This window comes from Misgurnus anguillicaudatus, chromosome 12, assembly GCF_027580225.2.
Source record: "Misgurnus anguillicaudatus chromosome 12, ASM2758022v2, whole genome shotgun sequence".
NCBI classification, from domain to species: domain Eukaryota; kingdom Metazoa; phylum Chordata; class Actinopteri; order Cypriniformes; family Cobitidae; genus Misgurnus; species Misgurnus anguillicaudatus.
Window position 1 is genome coordinate 24,508,580 of NC_073348.2, and position 17,693 is coordinate 24,526,272.

Consider the following 17,693-nt stretch of genomic DNA (forward strand, 5'->3'; position numbering starts at 1 on the left):
TATCATATCTCTCTACCGTATTTACCATATCTATCTATCTACATTATCTATCTACAGTATCTATCTACTGTATCTATCTATCTATCCAACCATCTTCTGTATCTATCCATCTATCTACCGTACTTCGCTACCGTACTTATCTATCTATCTATCTATCTATCTATCTATCTATCTATCTATCTATCTACCGTATTTACCATATCTATCTACATTATCTATCTACGGTATCTATACTATCTATCCATCCATCCATCCATCTATCCATCTACAGTATCTATCTATGGTATCTATCTAACCATCTATCTATCTATCTATCTATCTATCTATCTATCTATCTATCTATCTATCTATCTATCTATCTATCTATCTATCTATCTATCTATCTATCTATCTATCTATCTATCTATCTATCTATCTATCTACAGTATCTATCTACTATCCATTTATCCATCTACCATATCTATCCATCTATCATATCTATCTATCGTACTTATCTCTCTCTATCTATCTATCTATCTATCTATCTATCTATCTATCTATCTATCTATCTATCTATCTATCTATCTATCTATCTATCTATCTATCTATCTATCTATCTATCTATCTATCTATCTATCAATTCATCCATCCATCCATCCATTGTATCTATTTATCTACCGTATCTATCTATTGTACTTATCTGTATCTATCCATCTACCGTATTTATCCATCTATCGTACTTATCTCTCTATCTCTCTATCTCTCTATCCATCTATCCATCCATCCATCGTATCTATTTATCTACCGTATCTATCTATTGTACTTATCTGTATCTATCCATCTACCGTATCTATCTATTGTACTTATCTGTATCTATCTATCTGTCTGTCTGTCTGTCTGTCTGTCTGTCTATCTATCTATCTATCCCTCCATCTACTGTATCTATCCATCTATCGTATCTATCTATTGTACTTATCTCTATCTATGGGGCTGTTTACACTTGGTATTAAGATGTGTCGTATCCATCCATCTATCTATCTATTGTCTATCGTTCTATTGTTCTATCGTTCTATCATATCTATCTACCGTACTTACCATATCTATCCATCTACATCTGTCTACGGTATCTATCTATCCATCCATCCAACCATCCATCCACAGTATATATCTATGCTACCTCTCTTTCCTACCTCTCTTTCCTACCTCTCTTTCCTACCTCTCTATCCTACCTCTCTTTCCTACCTCTCTTTTCTACCTCTCTATCCTACCTCCCTTTCCTACCTCTCTATCCTACCTCTCTCTCCTACCTCTCTTTCCTACCTCTCTTTCCTATCTATTCTATTTCTAACTATTATATAGACATTTGTCTAGGCTTTTGCGTAGTGTTTTTCTAGGTATTTTGCAAAAAATAATAAGGAGACAGAGAGATGTACAGTAAAAATGCAGAAAGGGAGAGAGTGAGAGAGAAAAAGCAACCTAAAGACATCTCTACACGGTAAGCCTGTCACAGAGGACAAACCTGCTGGTTACACTGGGATGGCGTATTGCCGGTTTCCCTGTCATGCCGCCCTGTCAAAACGTACCAAATGCACACGCACACAATCTCTCTCACACACCTCAAAAAGAAAGTGTTTACAGCACAAACCATTCAGCACACACACAAAAACTCAAAGCCTGCAACATCTTTCAGGCTGGGAGTAAAGCCACATTCACAAAACCAGGTTTTCTGTTTCTAGTTGTCACCAGACGCTCCCCAACTTCTCCCACGTAAATGATCCTTCCTCCATTTTAAGTCTTCATTATCATGGTTCCAGTTGTCCGCATATCTCTCCGTCTCTCCATTCTGGGTCTTAGTTTTAAAGCCAGTGCATCATCCTCAAAGAGCAGCAGGATTAGGTTTCTGGGAAGTGCTTGAGTCCTAATGGAGGCTGTAGACCGTATAGACGGAAGCGGCAACCAGTAAAATTGTGAAAGCTTGATCTCGCAATGCTTTCAAGCGTCGATAAAGTGCTGATGTGGCTGGGGCTTAATCACATGCGCACGCACGGGCTCCTATCAACCTGTCTCATGGTCTCCGGCCTTTACTGGAAGAACCGACCTGAGATGGTGAATTGAACTGAAAATCACGTCAGCATTGATCGAGTCTCCAAGCCTAAGTACAACTCGAGAGAGTCCGCTCAGAGCAACACACACTCATACCAAGGCCCAAAATTAACTTAGTGCCAATAGTGAGTGAATTGCGAAAATTAATTCGCAATAGATAGCCATGGAAGTGTATTTTGCAGAATTGTTTTATCTATCAATATTTTTCTATAAGTGCATATATAGTCCTCATGAAAGTGGTATTAAATGCTTGTGCATGTCGGCACATGGAGAAAAGATTTTTGGCATCGAACATACAGTACGAGTGAATTTTCCAGAGAGGGAAATTAAAGTTATTAAAAGACACTTTTTAAGCGTCTTTATTTTTTAAAAGTGTAGCGTGTTTGCAACTTGACTAGTTCATCACATCAAAAATGGTTACACAATCCCACAACTTAACTTCAGCCGTATTCCTTTTACAGTAATAAAGAAAGGTGCTACAAAAGGTTCTTCAAAGCGATGCCATTTCACCAAGAGCCATTCAGCTAAAGTTTCATAAAATAATTATTTCTTTCTTACCTTTTTATAACCTAAAGAACCTTTATTGAAACGAAATAAATCGTTTTTCAGATGGGAAGGTTCTTTATGGACAGCCCAAATTGGTTTGGTGTTGCACCTTTAATAGCGCAATTGGTGACTACTTCAGTTTTATTTATTAATGAATCTTTGCCAAAAAATGTTGACTACATGCCATAAGTACACTGAAAAAAATTATTCATTAAATTTACTACATTTTTTAAGGTAAGTGGCTGCAATCAATTTATTTAAGCTACATTTAAACAAAAGTTTTTTGTTTTGTTTTGCCCTTCTAATTTTTTTGTTAAAATGTAGCTTGTAGATAAATGTAGATAAATTGATTGCAACCACTTACCTTAAAAAAATTGAGTAAATTGAATAAAACATTTTTTCAGTGTATTTGTTATGTGTGTGTGAATGACATTGTAAGTATTTAAGGCCTAAAAAATAGTTGTATATGTGTTTATGTAACTTTGCTTGTGTTAGATACTCACAGACTAGAATTGTACACACAACAATGACAAATAGGGGTGTGTGTGTATGTGTGGTCTGCTGGTGTGGAGAGGCCATGTAGCAGATAAACGGTAAATAAATGGAGACGATTTCTATCTCGTCTCTTACAGGCCCACCGCCAGGGGGAGGGGGGTCACACTGATAATACCCATTAATGGCTGTCGCCACACAAACATTTAGCATTTAACCCGAGGTAGCGAGAGATGCTAATGCGTTTCGCTACACCGGGCGCTCTCAGTTCCTGTTCTGAAAGACCCAGAGACAAAAGGATTCTGGTTTGCAGTGTTTAGTAATAAATACACAAATACATTTTAACAAGAATCTTTGGGGTAAGTTTGCTAGTTGCTTAAGCTGAGCTGCACTGTAGAATTAAACTTTAACACCAGATGATAATACGGTCTAGAAAGCTTCATTTATTTTTACATTATACAATTTAAGCATTTAAAAGATGCTTTTAGCTACAGTGCTTTACATTTACATTTAGGCATTCAGCAGACGCTCGGCTTACAAAGATGAGAAAAACAGCAAAGTGATTTATCATAGGAAAGCATGAGAATGAAATTACAAGGTATACATTTTTAATCAGCATGTCTTTTAACCGTGTACATTTTATAAAATGCAATTTATAAATTGTACTTTCATATGCTTACAAAATGTAGATGGACTATAACTTAATTAACTCTTTCCCCACCAGCATTTTTTTTTAAAGTTGCCAGCCCCAGCATTTTTCATGATTTTCACAAAAGTTTAATGCTTTCCAGAAAATATTCTTCTTTAAATATATTAACACTAATATATCAAATGAAAGAACGGACTCAATGATTTAAAAAAAATAATAATTTAGTTCTCTTGTAATCACCTCTCAAATACGGTTACACTGAAAAAAAGATATTCAATTTACTGTTTTTTTTTTAAGGTAAGTGGTTGCAATCAATTTTTTTTAAGCTACATTTAACAAAAGTGTTTTGTTTTGTTTTTCTAATATTTTTGTTTAAATGTAGCTTAAATAAATTGATTGCGACCACTTAAAAATAATTGAGTAAATTGAATGAATACATTTTTTCAGTGTAGGTTTCTTTAAAAACACAAAATTTTGAGCAAAAAGCTGAGATAATTTCGTTTTTGTGAAGGACTTTTGATACACTGAAAAAATTTATTCATTCAATTAACTCAATTTTTTTAAGTGGTCGCAATCAATTTATTTAAGCTACATTTAAACAAAAAAAAATTGAAATACAAAACAAAAAACGTATGTTTAAATGTAGCTTAAATAAATTGATTGCGACCACTTACCTTAAAAAAAATTGAGGAAATTGAATGAATAATTTTTTTCAGTGTAGAGATCAGGGGCCTCATTTATAAAATGCTGCATAAAAAACATCCTAAATTTGATCTTACGATCATTTATCAAAAATGCGTACGTGTGATTCATAAACCGAACGTAGGCGCAGAAAACGCCCATACCCCTTTCAAATCTATAAATCGCAAATGAACTTGAACTTGTGCGCGCACCCGAGCAGTTTCAAATCTCCGCCTTTAAACGATGCATAATTAATGTCAGACATATTAAAGTGCACTTATCCATGTTTAAACCCAATTTAAACAGCAAGAATGGTTTATATTTCCAAAAACCTGCAGCAATCAGACAAGCAAATGTGCGTACGTCTGCTCAGACCCTGGCGTGGTGCTAAGCACTTTTCCACGTCAAATATGTACTTTGCCGTGGATTTTTGCGTACGCACACTTTATGATCAAATCTGTGCGTACGCATGCTTTATAAATGAGACCCCAGATGCAGAGCGATCCTCAAACATACATGGAGTTCTTACTCTTTCACGTGAGGCGTTACTTCCAGGTTGCATAAGTTGCGGAAGAGTGGATATTAGCGGTATTGCGGAAAGCCGGAAAAACTCGTCAATGGTAGGGAATCGTTTTCTCATACACGGAAAAAAGTTATTCATTCAATTTACTTTTTTTAAGGTAGGTGGTTGCAATCAATTTATTTAAGCTACATTTAAACAAAAATATTAGTAAAATAAAAAAAAATAAATAACAAAAAAAAAAAAATAAATAAACTTTTGTTTAAATGTAGCTTAAATAAATTGATTGCAACCACTTATTGTACCTAAAAGAATTGAGTAAATTGAATGAATCATTTTTTTTCAGTGTAATTGACGAGTTAACTCCTCAATGGCCGGGAAAAATTTAAAAGTTTTAGGAGATGATAATAAATGTTTACCACATTGGTGTACCAAGGTATTTACATATTAAGAATATTTAAGAATACCATGGTATTGCCATGATACTGTAGCATAAAGTACAGTTTTTGGTTAAAATCTGTTGGTATTTTTTACAGATACAACAGTGCAATGGTCAAGGGTTGGGAACACACATACTGATAAAAATGTAATGGTCAAGGGTTGGGAACACACATACTGATAAAAATGTATTCCTTGTAATGCACTGTAAGTCGCTTTGGATAAAAGCGTCTGCAACATACATAGATGTAAATTGAGTAAAAGTCAGGCTTTTGTCTTTTTACATGCAAATTTAATCTCGACCTCAGATGCTGACATTGCCCTGCGCATTTTGAATAGATAAAACCTGTGCATTTATGTCTTCGGCAGATGCTTTTTGAGCAGATGACACAATACATTTGTTTTTGAGGCAATAAAAGAGATCACAGTTTCAGCACTTCTGTCCTGTGAGGAGAAGTCACGGTCCCATAGGACATTAAAGCATAGCACTCTTGAGGGCCGTTTAAGTAAACACAGCTTTGCTACCCAGTTTCCACACGCCTCATCACTTTCTTTCCCTGAACTCAAAAGCGAGATGGCCGGACATTTATCATCGGAAGCTTGTCATACAGCGAGTGAATAGGATAACAACATTGTCGGTTGATCATTTAAGTGTCACAGCATTATAGCATCAGTCTCATCTCTATCTGTGTCTCCCTCATAGTCTCTCTCTTTGTCTCTGTCTGAGTTTGTTGTCTGTTTGGCTCTTTTGCTTTGGCTGCTGTTTTTGATTCTTCTTTTAAATTGGGACACATGGTCTAGTTTGTCATTTTTCTTGTTTTGCTGGAGTTTTTTGCTCTTTTTATTTAAGCGCAGTGAAATCTTTTTTGAATTTTGTCTTTTCTCTTTCCCCCCCTTTTTGTCTTAACCCCAGGTCCGCTCACAAAAAAACACGATGAGTCTTCGATGAACAGGCCGAGGGACGAAGGTATTTTTCTTGCATGTTTTCCCCTTTTTGTCTTGTTTTTTAGACTCTTTTTTGGGGGTGGTTATAATATGAGCAATATTTACTCTTGCTTATTTTGTCTTGTATGTTTTTGCAGTTTGCTTTTAGCTGAACTAGCCACACACATATACACACGTAACACGTTACCTAAACATACACACACACTCAAATTTATACATGCTTGAAGTGTTTGTGCTGTATATATATATATATATTTTTAATACTTTCATCATCTCATTATAACATTTTAGAATAATCTCATGTTGATGGTTATTAAGGTTACATTTAATCCTTTCGGATCAAAATAATAATAGTAAATTAAACCACATATCCCATCAGCCCTCTGTGATTTAGGGCAATATCATTGGTCTGTATGCATCCAGCTGACAATGTTAGGTAATGCAGTAAAAAGTACTGGATGCTAGATGTTGGTGAAAAAAGCTGAATAAAAACGCATAAAAATTATATAAAACTAACATTGCCCATATTTTGAACCGGTGCTTCAGAGAAAACCATTTTGTGTGTGTTTATTGGTTTTAACCTCAATTTTCTGAACTGAACCCCAACTAAAATATTTAAAACAAACAACAACCAAAATGCCAACAATACATTTAAATGGAAATATACACTGTCAGAAAAAAATGTCAAAAATGGTCCCAAGCTGTCACTGGGGCAGTTCCCTTTATAAAGGTCCTGATATGTACCTTTAAAGGTGCAGTGTGTAAATTTCAGTACATCTAGTGCTGAGGTTGCAAATTGCAACAAAAGTTTCAGTCCACCGTTCATCAAAACGCATAGAGAAGCTATGGTAGCCGCCACCGGACAACCATGTCATTGTTGAGGACAACTTAGTAAAAGAAGTTTGTCCATTAAGAGCTTTTGTAGAAACAAAATAGCGACTTCCACGTAAGGGGACCCTCTGTGTATGTAGATAAAAACGTCTCATTCTAAGGTAATAAAATATAACACTTCATTATGAAAGGTCTTTATACACCACTGATAATATAGTTATGTATTTTATATTGCAATTCTGTCAAGAGATCCTTATAAAAGTTACACACTACACCTTTAAGATACAGATATGTATACACTGAAAAAAATGATTCATTCAATTTACTCAATTTTTCAAGGTAAGTGGTCACAATCAATTTATTTATGCTACATTTATACAAAAGTTTTTTGTTTTGTTTTGTTTTGCATTTCTATTTATTTTTTTTAAATGTAGCTTAAATAAATTGATTGCAACCACTTACCTTAAAAAAATTGAATAAATTGAATGAATCATTTTTTTTTTTCGGTGTACGTTTTGTACCAATATCTAAGTTTGATATACTTATAGGAACTATTTATGAGAAATATGTACTTCCGAGGTCCTAATTTGATCATATATAAGGGGATCAAAGGTTACCACACCAATAAAAGCGAAGGAACGATTTTTGAATATTTTTCTGACAGTGTATAAACCATATTCCCACAATAGGTAGTGTATAAAAAATGTATTTGCTTGTAAAATATACATAAATTAATTTATTCTCAATCAAACATTGTATAGGTTTAAATAAAGTTTAAAAAAAAGATTAAAGAAGAATAGTTTACTTTATCAAATTTCTCCACATTCTCAAATAAAATTATATACTGTAGCGATGCAATAAATCTGCTTAAATTTGTATATGCATAATATATTGCATATACATATTGCATATTGTATGTGTACATTTGTGTGTGTGTGCTGTATGTGTGCATGTTGCAATACTCATGGTGTCTGTCACAGAACAGTTTCCATTAAATATATCGTGCGTGTGTATGCATGCATGTGTGTCAAGTGCTCGAACTAACACACGCTTGACGCGTTGAGTTCTCGGATTGCAGGCGTCTCTAATTGCAGAGGTTTAAATAGAGACACTGCCAGCTAATCCAATTTTGCGTCTCTGAACGCGGGAAAGAAGGAGAGAGCAGCAACAGAGGAGAGGAAGAGAATGACAGAGCGGACATGAAAGAGAGGAGGAAAGAGGAAAGCTCAGATCGCCAATTTGGGAGCATAGATGAGGGAGAGATTGATACCAAAACAGTGGTGATAAAGACGAGTACTGTATGTGATGAAATGAGCTTTGAAAAAGTGAGTGAGAGAGGACGCGGGGGTGGAAAACAAGAACAAATAGGGAGGGATAGTCTGAGACGCAGCGCAAAAGGTATGCATTTACCTACGACATGTAACGTGATGGCTGAATCCAGCTTGAATCGTGTCTTGATTTCATTCCTGTGAATTAAAGGCCTAAAAGTGCCCTAACATAAAAAGGAGAGAGGCAGAGATGAAGGCAAAGTGTTGAGGAGAGAGTGAGAATTGAAGGAAAAGCAGGAGATCAGAGAGAAAGGGATAGGGGGATGTGCAACATGGGAGAGAGTTGGGAGATAGAATAGCGTTCTTGTGTTTTGAGGATGTTTTGAAGCGAATGGGATACTAAGGCCTCTGTTGAAAAGATCTTGGTGATTCTCTCTCTCTCTCTCCTTGTGTCTCCCCATTATTTCTCTCACTCATACACACAAAGATTATACTCATGGATTCATAAACGGGGCTGTCCCAGATAAGGTGTTTGTTTGCTTCTTCAATGCATCACACACAGAAAAGATCTCAATGTTGCAGTTTTTAGAGATATCAAAATGTTTTACTGTTGTTATGCATTAAAGGGTTAATTGTCTTTTAAATTATACATTAAAAATGTTAATATGCAGAATGAAAGCTCTTTTAAACCTTTTGTCAAATCTATATGAATTTCCTCTGGGGAGCAGTAAAGCAGATGTTTTGGAGATCGTTGGTCTTTTCTGCATTATTAACGTGGATCTAGACCAGGAGTTATTAAAGGGATAGTTCACCCAAAAATGAAAATTCTGTCATTATTTACTCCATCTCATGTTGTTACAAACCTGTATACATTTCTTTGTTCTGATGAACACAAAGCAATAACCCTGCTGAAAAAAACGGCATAACAGCAAGACCAGCATATGTTGTGTTTTGGTGCTGGTATGCTGGTGACCACCAGCTAAACCAGCATCAAACCAGCATAATTTCCATGCTGGTTTGATGCTGTTTTTTTCAGCAGGGAATTTTAAGGAATGTTTGTAACCAAACTGATTATGAGCCCCATTCACTTTCACAGTAGGAAAAAATAATACTAAGAAAGTGAATGGGGCTCAAAACAGGTTTGGGTACAAACATTTCTTAAAATTTTTGCTTTTTGTTCATCAGAACAAAGAAATATATACAGGTTTGTAACAACATTAGAGTGAGTAAATGATGAGAGAATTTTTATTTTTACATCTCTTTAAACTCTAAATAAGAGAGAAGCACCATTAAATTAGTTTAAATAAGCAATTTTTTACTCAAAACAATCCATCTTTTTATTTATTTTTTTGGAGTGTGGTAAATGGTATTTCACTCAACATTCAAAACCTTTCATAAAGACTCCTTATAATCTTCGGCAGAGGCTTTTTCAGCAGATGACACAATACATTTGTTTTTGAGGCAATAAAAGAGATCACAGTTTTAGCAGTTCTGTCCTGTGAGGAGTCACTGTCCCATAGGACAATTAAGCATAGCACTCTTGAGGGCCATTTTAGTAAACACAGCTTTGCTACCCACACTGTACAAAATAAAGTCACTTAACGTTGTGCTTATGAATTATTTACTTTATGAATACTTTGGTGTTCATATAGCGTATTAAATACTTTTATAACTCAGAAAATGCAATAAATTCATGACCGACTCTGACAATCATTGAATAAACTTGATTCTCCACAAAAATACACATGAAACTGCATTGCTGACATGCATCTTCATCATTATTGTGGAGAGAAATACAATGTCTTTAAATGGTCCACCAAAGCAAACACTGATTATCTAAATGGTAATTTCACAGAAAACTATAATTTACAACAAAATAACATCAGTAAAGCTAAAAAGAGCTTAAAAAATTGCATTTTGAGACACAATGGATTATTATTATGGGTATTCCCATTCTGAACTTACGTTTTTAAGTTCAGTAAACTTGAAAGATTATGTGTATGGATTTTGTATGTCAAAAAGTTACATTAACTAAGTCTTTTGATTAATGCATTCCAATAGGCCTGTCACGCCCCCCCAAAAAATGGTGATAGTCGATATTGTCTTTTTAAAACCATTTTGTGTCACTGATTATATATGACAATAGCATAAAAATGCAAGAACATTTTTTGAAAAGTTACCCGCCAGCACTTTTTTTTAATTTTCACAAAATGCCTTTCAGGAAAATTTTCTTTTAAAAATATATAAATATATAAATATATCAAATGAAAGAACAGACCCTCTGCTTTCAAACAAACAAACAAACAAACAAACAAAACGGTTAAAAAGTTTCATCCTACTGTAAAAAAATTACAGTGTAGAAATTACAGTGTTACTTGCAGCTGGTTGCCGATAACTTATTGTAGATTTAAATTTATGTAATTTACTGGCAAGAGTTGGTTCAAAGTTAAATAAATTAAAAAATATTAACAAGTCTTTATCTTTACAGGATAAAACTATACAATAACAGCCTAATGCAAAGCATTCTGGGAACCAGAAATCATCATCAACCTTTTTCTCTTTTTGCTTTAGATTTTGTTTCCCAGAATGCTTTGCTTGATGCTGTTATTTTAGTTTTACTCTGTAAAGACAAAAGCTGAATCCCAAACCGCCTACTTCCATACTATATAGTATGTAAAAAGTGCTACTTTGCGTACTATATAGTATGGAAGTAAGCGGTTTGGGATTCAGCCAAAGACTTGTAAATGTTTAAAGGGACACTAAGCTTTGTATAGTTAGAACCCCAGTCATGTTTTTGAATGGTCGTGCATCATTTCCTCAGTTTCCGCTGAGACAGGAGATATACAGATTTCAGTGTTGCACTTCCTTCTTTCAATGGTGTAAAAATCATCATTTTGCATCATTGAAAGAAGGAAGTCCAATATCTTTGTTGAGGAGGTGAGACTACAAACACCCCTTTTCTCGGTCAAATAGGCACCAAATTCGAAATGTATGTTACATTTCGACTATAAATATGACGCACTTTCAATAAAGATTAATGTTTCTAAGGGTGAAATGCTCCTTTAATGTTCATTTAATTTTAAACAAAATGTTGCCAGGTAATAACAGAAATGTAAATTTACGGTAACTTACCGGCAACCAGCTGCAAGTAACACTGTAATTTCTACTGAATTTTTTTACAGTGATCTATATATTTTTCTGTATATCTATATATTAAACTCTTAAATATGGGTATTTTTCTTAAAAAAAAAGAAAATTAGCAAAAAAAGCTTGCATTTTTTAAAAGAAAATTTGTTATAGATCAGATTCAGAACGATTATCAAAACATACACAGAGTTTAAAATTAGTAAATAATTTTTTGCTTTAGTTTTTTTAGAAATTGGGTAGATGCGCCGTCTACTGGATAATCGCGGTATTACAGATTAATATAAAACCTGATGAGGAACACATTTTTTTATGCAAATGTTTTCTCTTAATTGACAAAATAACTTGTCAATGGCAGGAAAAGAGTTATATATATTTCATCTTAAGAATATTAAAATAAAAAATATGAAATATTAATATATAATTGGAATGTCGGAAAAAATATACAGATGAAGATAGATTAATATAGATGAGGTTTTATTTATATAGCTCATTTCATTGCTTCTGTTTTAAACGGAGTAGACATGTCGGCTCGTTTACATTATTTCCTGTCCTCACATCTCATTCACATCGGAGATGCAGTTTTTTTTAGCTTTGTAACCAATTCCTGTCGGATTTAATGTTTCAAACGATATGTATTTAAGCGACAAGTCAAGATAATCATTATCGCGACAGGGCAGAATGCAAACATAACTAAATTTGAAATATGATTTTCCTGTATTCCACTTAGACAAAATCCTCTCAGCTATTGCATTTAGTAAAATGTACACGTTAGAACCAGCCATTAAAATCAATCCCAGAGTAGGGCAACCCTTTAGTGTAATGTGGAAGAAATGCAAAAAAATGGCATCATACTAAATAACTTCAAACTGAGCATGCTCATAATCCAGTGCTCGCTATTTTATTAAAGGTGCAGTGTGTAATTTTTAGAAGGATCTCTTGACAGAAATGCAAAATAATATACAAAACTATATGATCAGGGGTGTATAAAGACCTTACATAATGAATTGTTATGTGTTTATTAACTTAGAACGAGACCTTTTTATCTACATACACAGAGGGTCGCCATTTTTCTACAGAAGCCCTTAACGGAATTTTTTTTACCAAGTTGTCTCCGACGATGACATGTTTGTTCAGTGGCGGCTACCGTAGCTTCTCTATGTATTTCAAAAGCGAGGGGTGAGCAATTCGCAACCTCACCACTAGATGCCGCTAAAATTTACACACTGCACCTTTAAAGGCGAAGTGCACAATGTTTGAAAAACGCTTCGGAAAAGGGAGTCGGGCCGACTACCAAAACTACTAACCGACATCCTTGCTGGGGTTGCGTATGTGTGGGGCGGGTCTATCAAAAGGTCCAGATTCTATTGGGGTAGGGGTGTGTATTTTTAGGTGATTTTAAATGTCAACATTGGCTTTTAAACATTGTGCATTCCGCCTTTAACACACTTTTTAGTTCTCTCAGCTTGAAATATTAAGTTGGCCATACTAATTGTTTTTAAATTTCACTTTAATCTTTTTTTGGAGTTATCTCAACTTTTCTTGTCTTATAGTTCAGTGAAATAAAAAGTTATAAATAAAGAGTTTCTTTAAAAAACACAAGTTAGATTTTTTACACTGCAGTAATTCTTGTTTCAGCTTTCCTTTGCTGCCAAAATATCTTTTAAAAAAGATAAAGCTGATGAAACTGTAGCTGAAATACTTTCAGTGTACAATCTATAAAAATGTGTGTAAAAGCATAGCTCAGATTATGTGATGTTGGAAGAATTGATCGGAGCATTTTGGTAAGTCTGACATTAAGATTTTGTATAAAAGTTACTAATGCCGCAATATAGGAAAAATATTTGAAGAGCAGGAAAGAAATTTCTGTCTCTATTTGGTCTTTTTACCATCTAGGAGAAATATCTGAGATATAAATTTTCATTTGTGAACTTTTTCATCCATGTTATCTCATAAAATGTGATATAATTAAATATATATATTTTTCCTAATAAAGATTTCTTGACATCTGATTGGCTGACCTATTGGGCATCTAATCCATCCAATCCAATCTCACTAAATCCCAAAATCTGAGGTGTCATTGCTTTAAAGGTGCGAGTGACTCTTTAACATTAAACTCCATTAAGAGTAAAAACAACGCAAAGCAGAGTAAATTTAATTATTAGTCTAATATGTGTGTGTGTCTGTGTGTGCATGTATGTGTGTGTGTTTGAGCGGTACTCTGGGATAATTGAACTTGTTTAGATTTCCACTGGGAAATCAGTATTCAAGTGAGAAAGAGACCTAACCTATGTGTTCATAAATGTGTTGCTAAAGAGTGCTGTCAGTTTGTGACTTGCGTGTGAGCATGTTCAAGGGTGATCGCACAGGTCTGTCTAAGCAGATGATGATGTTGTAGCGTTGTTTGTGTGCATGTCGGTAAAAGATGCGTTCGCCTAAAAGATGCTTATGTGAGTGCAAAGATTAAGAAAAGGAAGTGTGTGTGTAAAGGGGAGAGATTGTGCAGTCGCTGTAATGCATTTGTAACCCGAGATTCAGGTGGTGATGCAGGCGGGCGTGCAAATACGTGCGTAGAATTTGTTTCCGTGGCAACAGGCATGAGTGAGTCAGTGCTGGTGAGCTTCTATTAGACAGAGAGCGAGATGAGGCAGTTTCCATAGCGACTCAGCATCACAGCTGCCTATGTGTGTGTGAGAGAGAGAAAGAGCGAGAGTGTGTGTGCAATTTCACGTTATTTTGTGTGTCCGTGAAAGGACCTTGGTCTGTATAACTTGTATTTTATTCTCTTTGTGTGTCATTTCCTTTTCACATCTCCATCTTTCTCTCTCTCTCTCTCTCTCTCTCTCTCTCTCTCTCTCTGGGTGTCTCTTATTCTGTCACACTCACCCTTTTATTTTCTCTCACCCCCTCCCCTTTCTCGTGGTAAACAGATGTCGTGGTAGTTATTTATGTTTCTGCATGGTCTGGTTTTCATATGAATTATCTACAGAGATTGCACACCACAGAATCATTGGCTAACTGGACATTTCACTACTGAACTCGCATACACACAGTGTCAAACGTATGTATATGTGTAGCCAAAACACACACATACCTGTACGGTTGTACTGCAAGTGAGGGCAAAGAGGGACAATCTGAACCAACAAACCATACAGATAGATGTGAATCTAAAAGAGACAGAACGTACCAATCTGAGGAGTAGGGGGGGTTTATCAAAGGTCGAAGGACAGAGAAGTGCCAAATGGGATATGAAAATTAGAGAGGTCCTAGAAGTGAGGTGTTGAAATTGTTAAATTTAAGGGCTATGTATGAAACTAAACTATGCAGCACAGGTACAGAGATGCAACAGAATATTGGAGGATGAATAGTCAGACCATGCCAGCAGAGGACAGAAATGAAAAGCTAGTCTGGGCAGACCGTCCCAAATGATTTCAGAGGGTGAGAGGAGGATTAAAGATGGAAACACTGGCTACATTTGAATTAACATACTATTTATATATCTCCACTGTGCAAATGCAAATTCACAGATGACCTACTGTATATGCTCTAATACACAGGGCAGCTGCGACATTAATACGCAAAATATTGGAACAAGGCAAAAAATCCATTATATCATTACTGCTCTAAAATATTCTGAGTATTTATATATTTTAACTATTTTAACAAAGTTAAATGTATATCTAAAATCTGATGTCTATAATGTTAGACATTAACCCGCATATTACCCTGCTATTTACCTCATAAGTAAGGTATGGGAATATTAAATATTGAATATGTTATTAGCGAATGCAGACCTTCCGCAAGGAAAACACATTTACTTTTAGTTTTAAGATAAGACATTAAAATGTCATGAACACACTATTTGGTTAAAATACACTCACCTAAAGGATTATTAGGAATACCATTTCCCTATTTGTAGTGGAGATGACGGTGGAGTCTTCTGCTGTTGTAGCCCATTCGCCTCAAGGTTGTGCGTGTTGTGGCTTCACAAATGCTTTGCTGCATACCTCGGTTGTAACAAGTGGTTATTTCAGTCAAAGTTGCTGGCGCATACTGGATGTTTTTCCCTTTTCACGCCATTCTTTGTAAACCCTAGAAATGGTTGTGTGCGAAAATCCCAGTAACTTAGCAGATTTTGAAATACTCAGACCGGCCCGTCTGGAACCAACAACCATGCCACGCTCAAAATTGCTTAAATCACCTTTTTTTTCCCATTCTGACACTCAGTTTGGAGTTCAGCAGATCAGGACTACACCCTTAATAGCATTGAAGCAACTGCCATGTGATTGGTTGATTAGATAAATGCATTAATGAGAAATTGAACAAGTGTTCCTAATAACCCTTTAGGTGAGTGTATCTATAATGTTAGAAATTCTGCTATTTACCTCTTAAGTAAGGTAAGAAATATTAAATATTGGTTTTAAATATTTTATTAGCTAATTAGTGAAAACGCGCTTACTTTCATTTAAGACAAGACGTTCAAATGTCATGAACACACTATTTGATTAAATATAATGTCATATATGTTATTAACAGACATATTTATATTTAATTTTTGTGTGATATTAAACTTTACCTGACAAAATGGTTTGCAGCATCCAGGTTACCGTGTGTTGTTAGTTTTCAGTGGTTGTTATCTGGGAATAACAAACCTGCAAATGTTGCGACTGGCCAATCAGAATCAAGTATTCCAACGAGTGTAATAAAAAAGGATAATTTAAATAAAATTGTATTAACTAAGCAAAATATACAACTAATTATTTTTGTATATTTTAAAGTGAATCATTCATTGCGTATTATGTTATCAGCTGTGTTTGTTTGTTTGTTTCCCATCATGCTTCACACAGATATTAGAGATCGTCGGAAGAAGCCTGTGATGTTGTTTATCCACGGAGGCTCATACATGGAGGGAACGGGAAACATGTTTGACGCCAGCGTTCTTGCCGCCTATGGAAACGTGATTGTCGTCACTATGAACTACAGATTGGGAGTTTTGGGTAAGTGCAACATGATAGTCTTTCATTGCCCTTTTCATCTGTCTAACCACTTTAGTGCACCCCTGGTGAAAATAAAAAATGAAATCAGATTTGGTTTAGTGAAAAGAAAACTTTTTCAGCATTTGGTGTTCTCCTGTGCTATGTGTTGTTCTGTATTTGTTATTTAAAGATACAGTTTACCAAAAATAATCTGAAATTAGACGCCATCATTTGTGGGTTTTACCTGTACAGTTTTTGTATACATTTTTTGTTTGTTTGTTTAAAGGGGGAGTTTTTTAAAGATGTAAAATAAATATTTGGTGTCCCTGGAGTACATATGTGAAGTTTTAGCTCAAAATACCATCTAGATCATTTATTATAGCATGTTAAAATTGCCACTTTGTAGGTGTAAGCTATTTTTTTGGGGGCGTGTCCTTTTAAATGCAAATGAGTTGATCTCTACACTAAATGGCAGTGCCATGGTTAGATAGTGCAGGTTAAGGGACGGTATTATCCCCTTCTGACATCACATGGGGAGCCAAATTTCAATCACCTATTTTTTCACATGCTTGCAGAGAATGGTTTACCAAAACTAAGTTACTGGGTTGTTCTTTATGACATTTTCTAGGTTGATAGAAGCACTGGGGACCCAATTATAGCACTTAAACATAGAAATACGTCTGATTTTCATGATTTAAAGTCCAAACTGCTATTTTTCATATCATGAAAGTCAATTGTGATGAATGCTGTCAAGCTGCAGAAATGACAAAAAATAAACATACAACAAGTATCACAGAATTGTGCCAAGTACTGTAGCTCTGCACCTGTTTTGACGTCATTGAAAGTAAACATCATCAGTTCTTGCATGTCGAACCTGGCGTGATGCCTCTTCATATGTTGTTTTAGAAATTATGCATGAATCATGAAGCATCAATAAGATTTGAGAGCTATCATGTGACTTCATAAGATTTTTTGGTTAAATTATAATGCTAAAAAAATATGTAAAATATGATTTAACTCCATAATAATTTAATTTAGCCTAATGCGGTTAATTTTTAATCTTTTAAACAGGGTACTGCCCCAGTGACATTGATAGTCAATGCTTCTGGCTATAAAACACC

At 34.9% G+C, this 17,693-nt stretch overlaps 1 protein-coding gene across 7 annotated transcripts in view; it reads left to right on the plus strand.

The window, feature by feature from the left end:
• Positions 1 to 17,693, plus strand: part of nlgn2b (neuroligin 2b) — a 170,974-nt gene that overhangs the window by 117,352 nt on the left and 35,929 nt on the right. For 6 of the 7 annotated variants that reach the window (XM_055208630.2, XM_055208629.2, XM_055208628.2 and 3 more), the window contains 2 exons: positions 6,322 to 6,375; positions 16,444 to 16,593. In XM_055208630.2, the coding sequence (XP_055064605.1) occupies positions 6,322 to 6,375; positions 16,444 to 16,593 (204 nt within the window). The remainder of the gene's footprint in view (positions 1 to 6,321; positions 6,376 to 16,443; positions 16,594 to 17,693) is intronic. The other variant, XM_055208633.2, reaches the window with a different exon arrangement.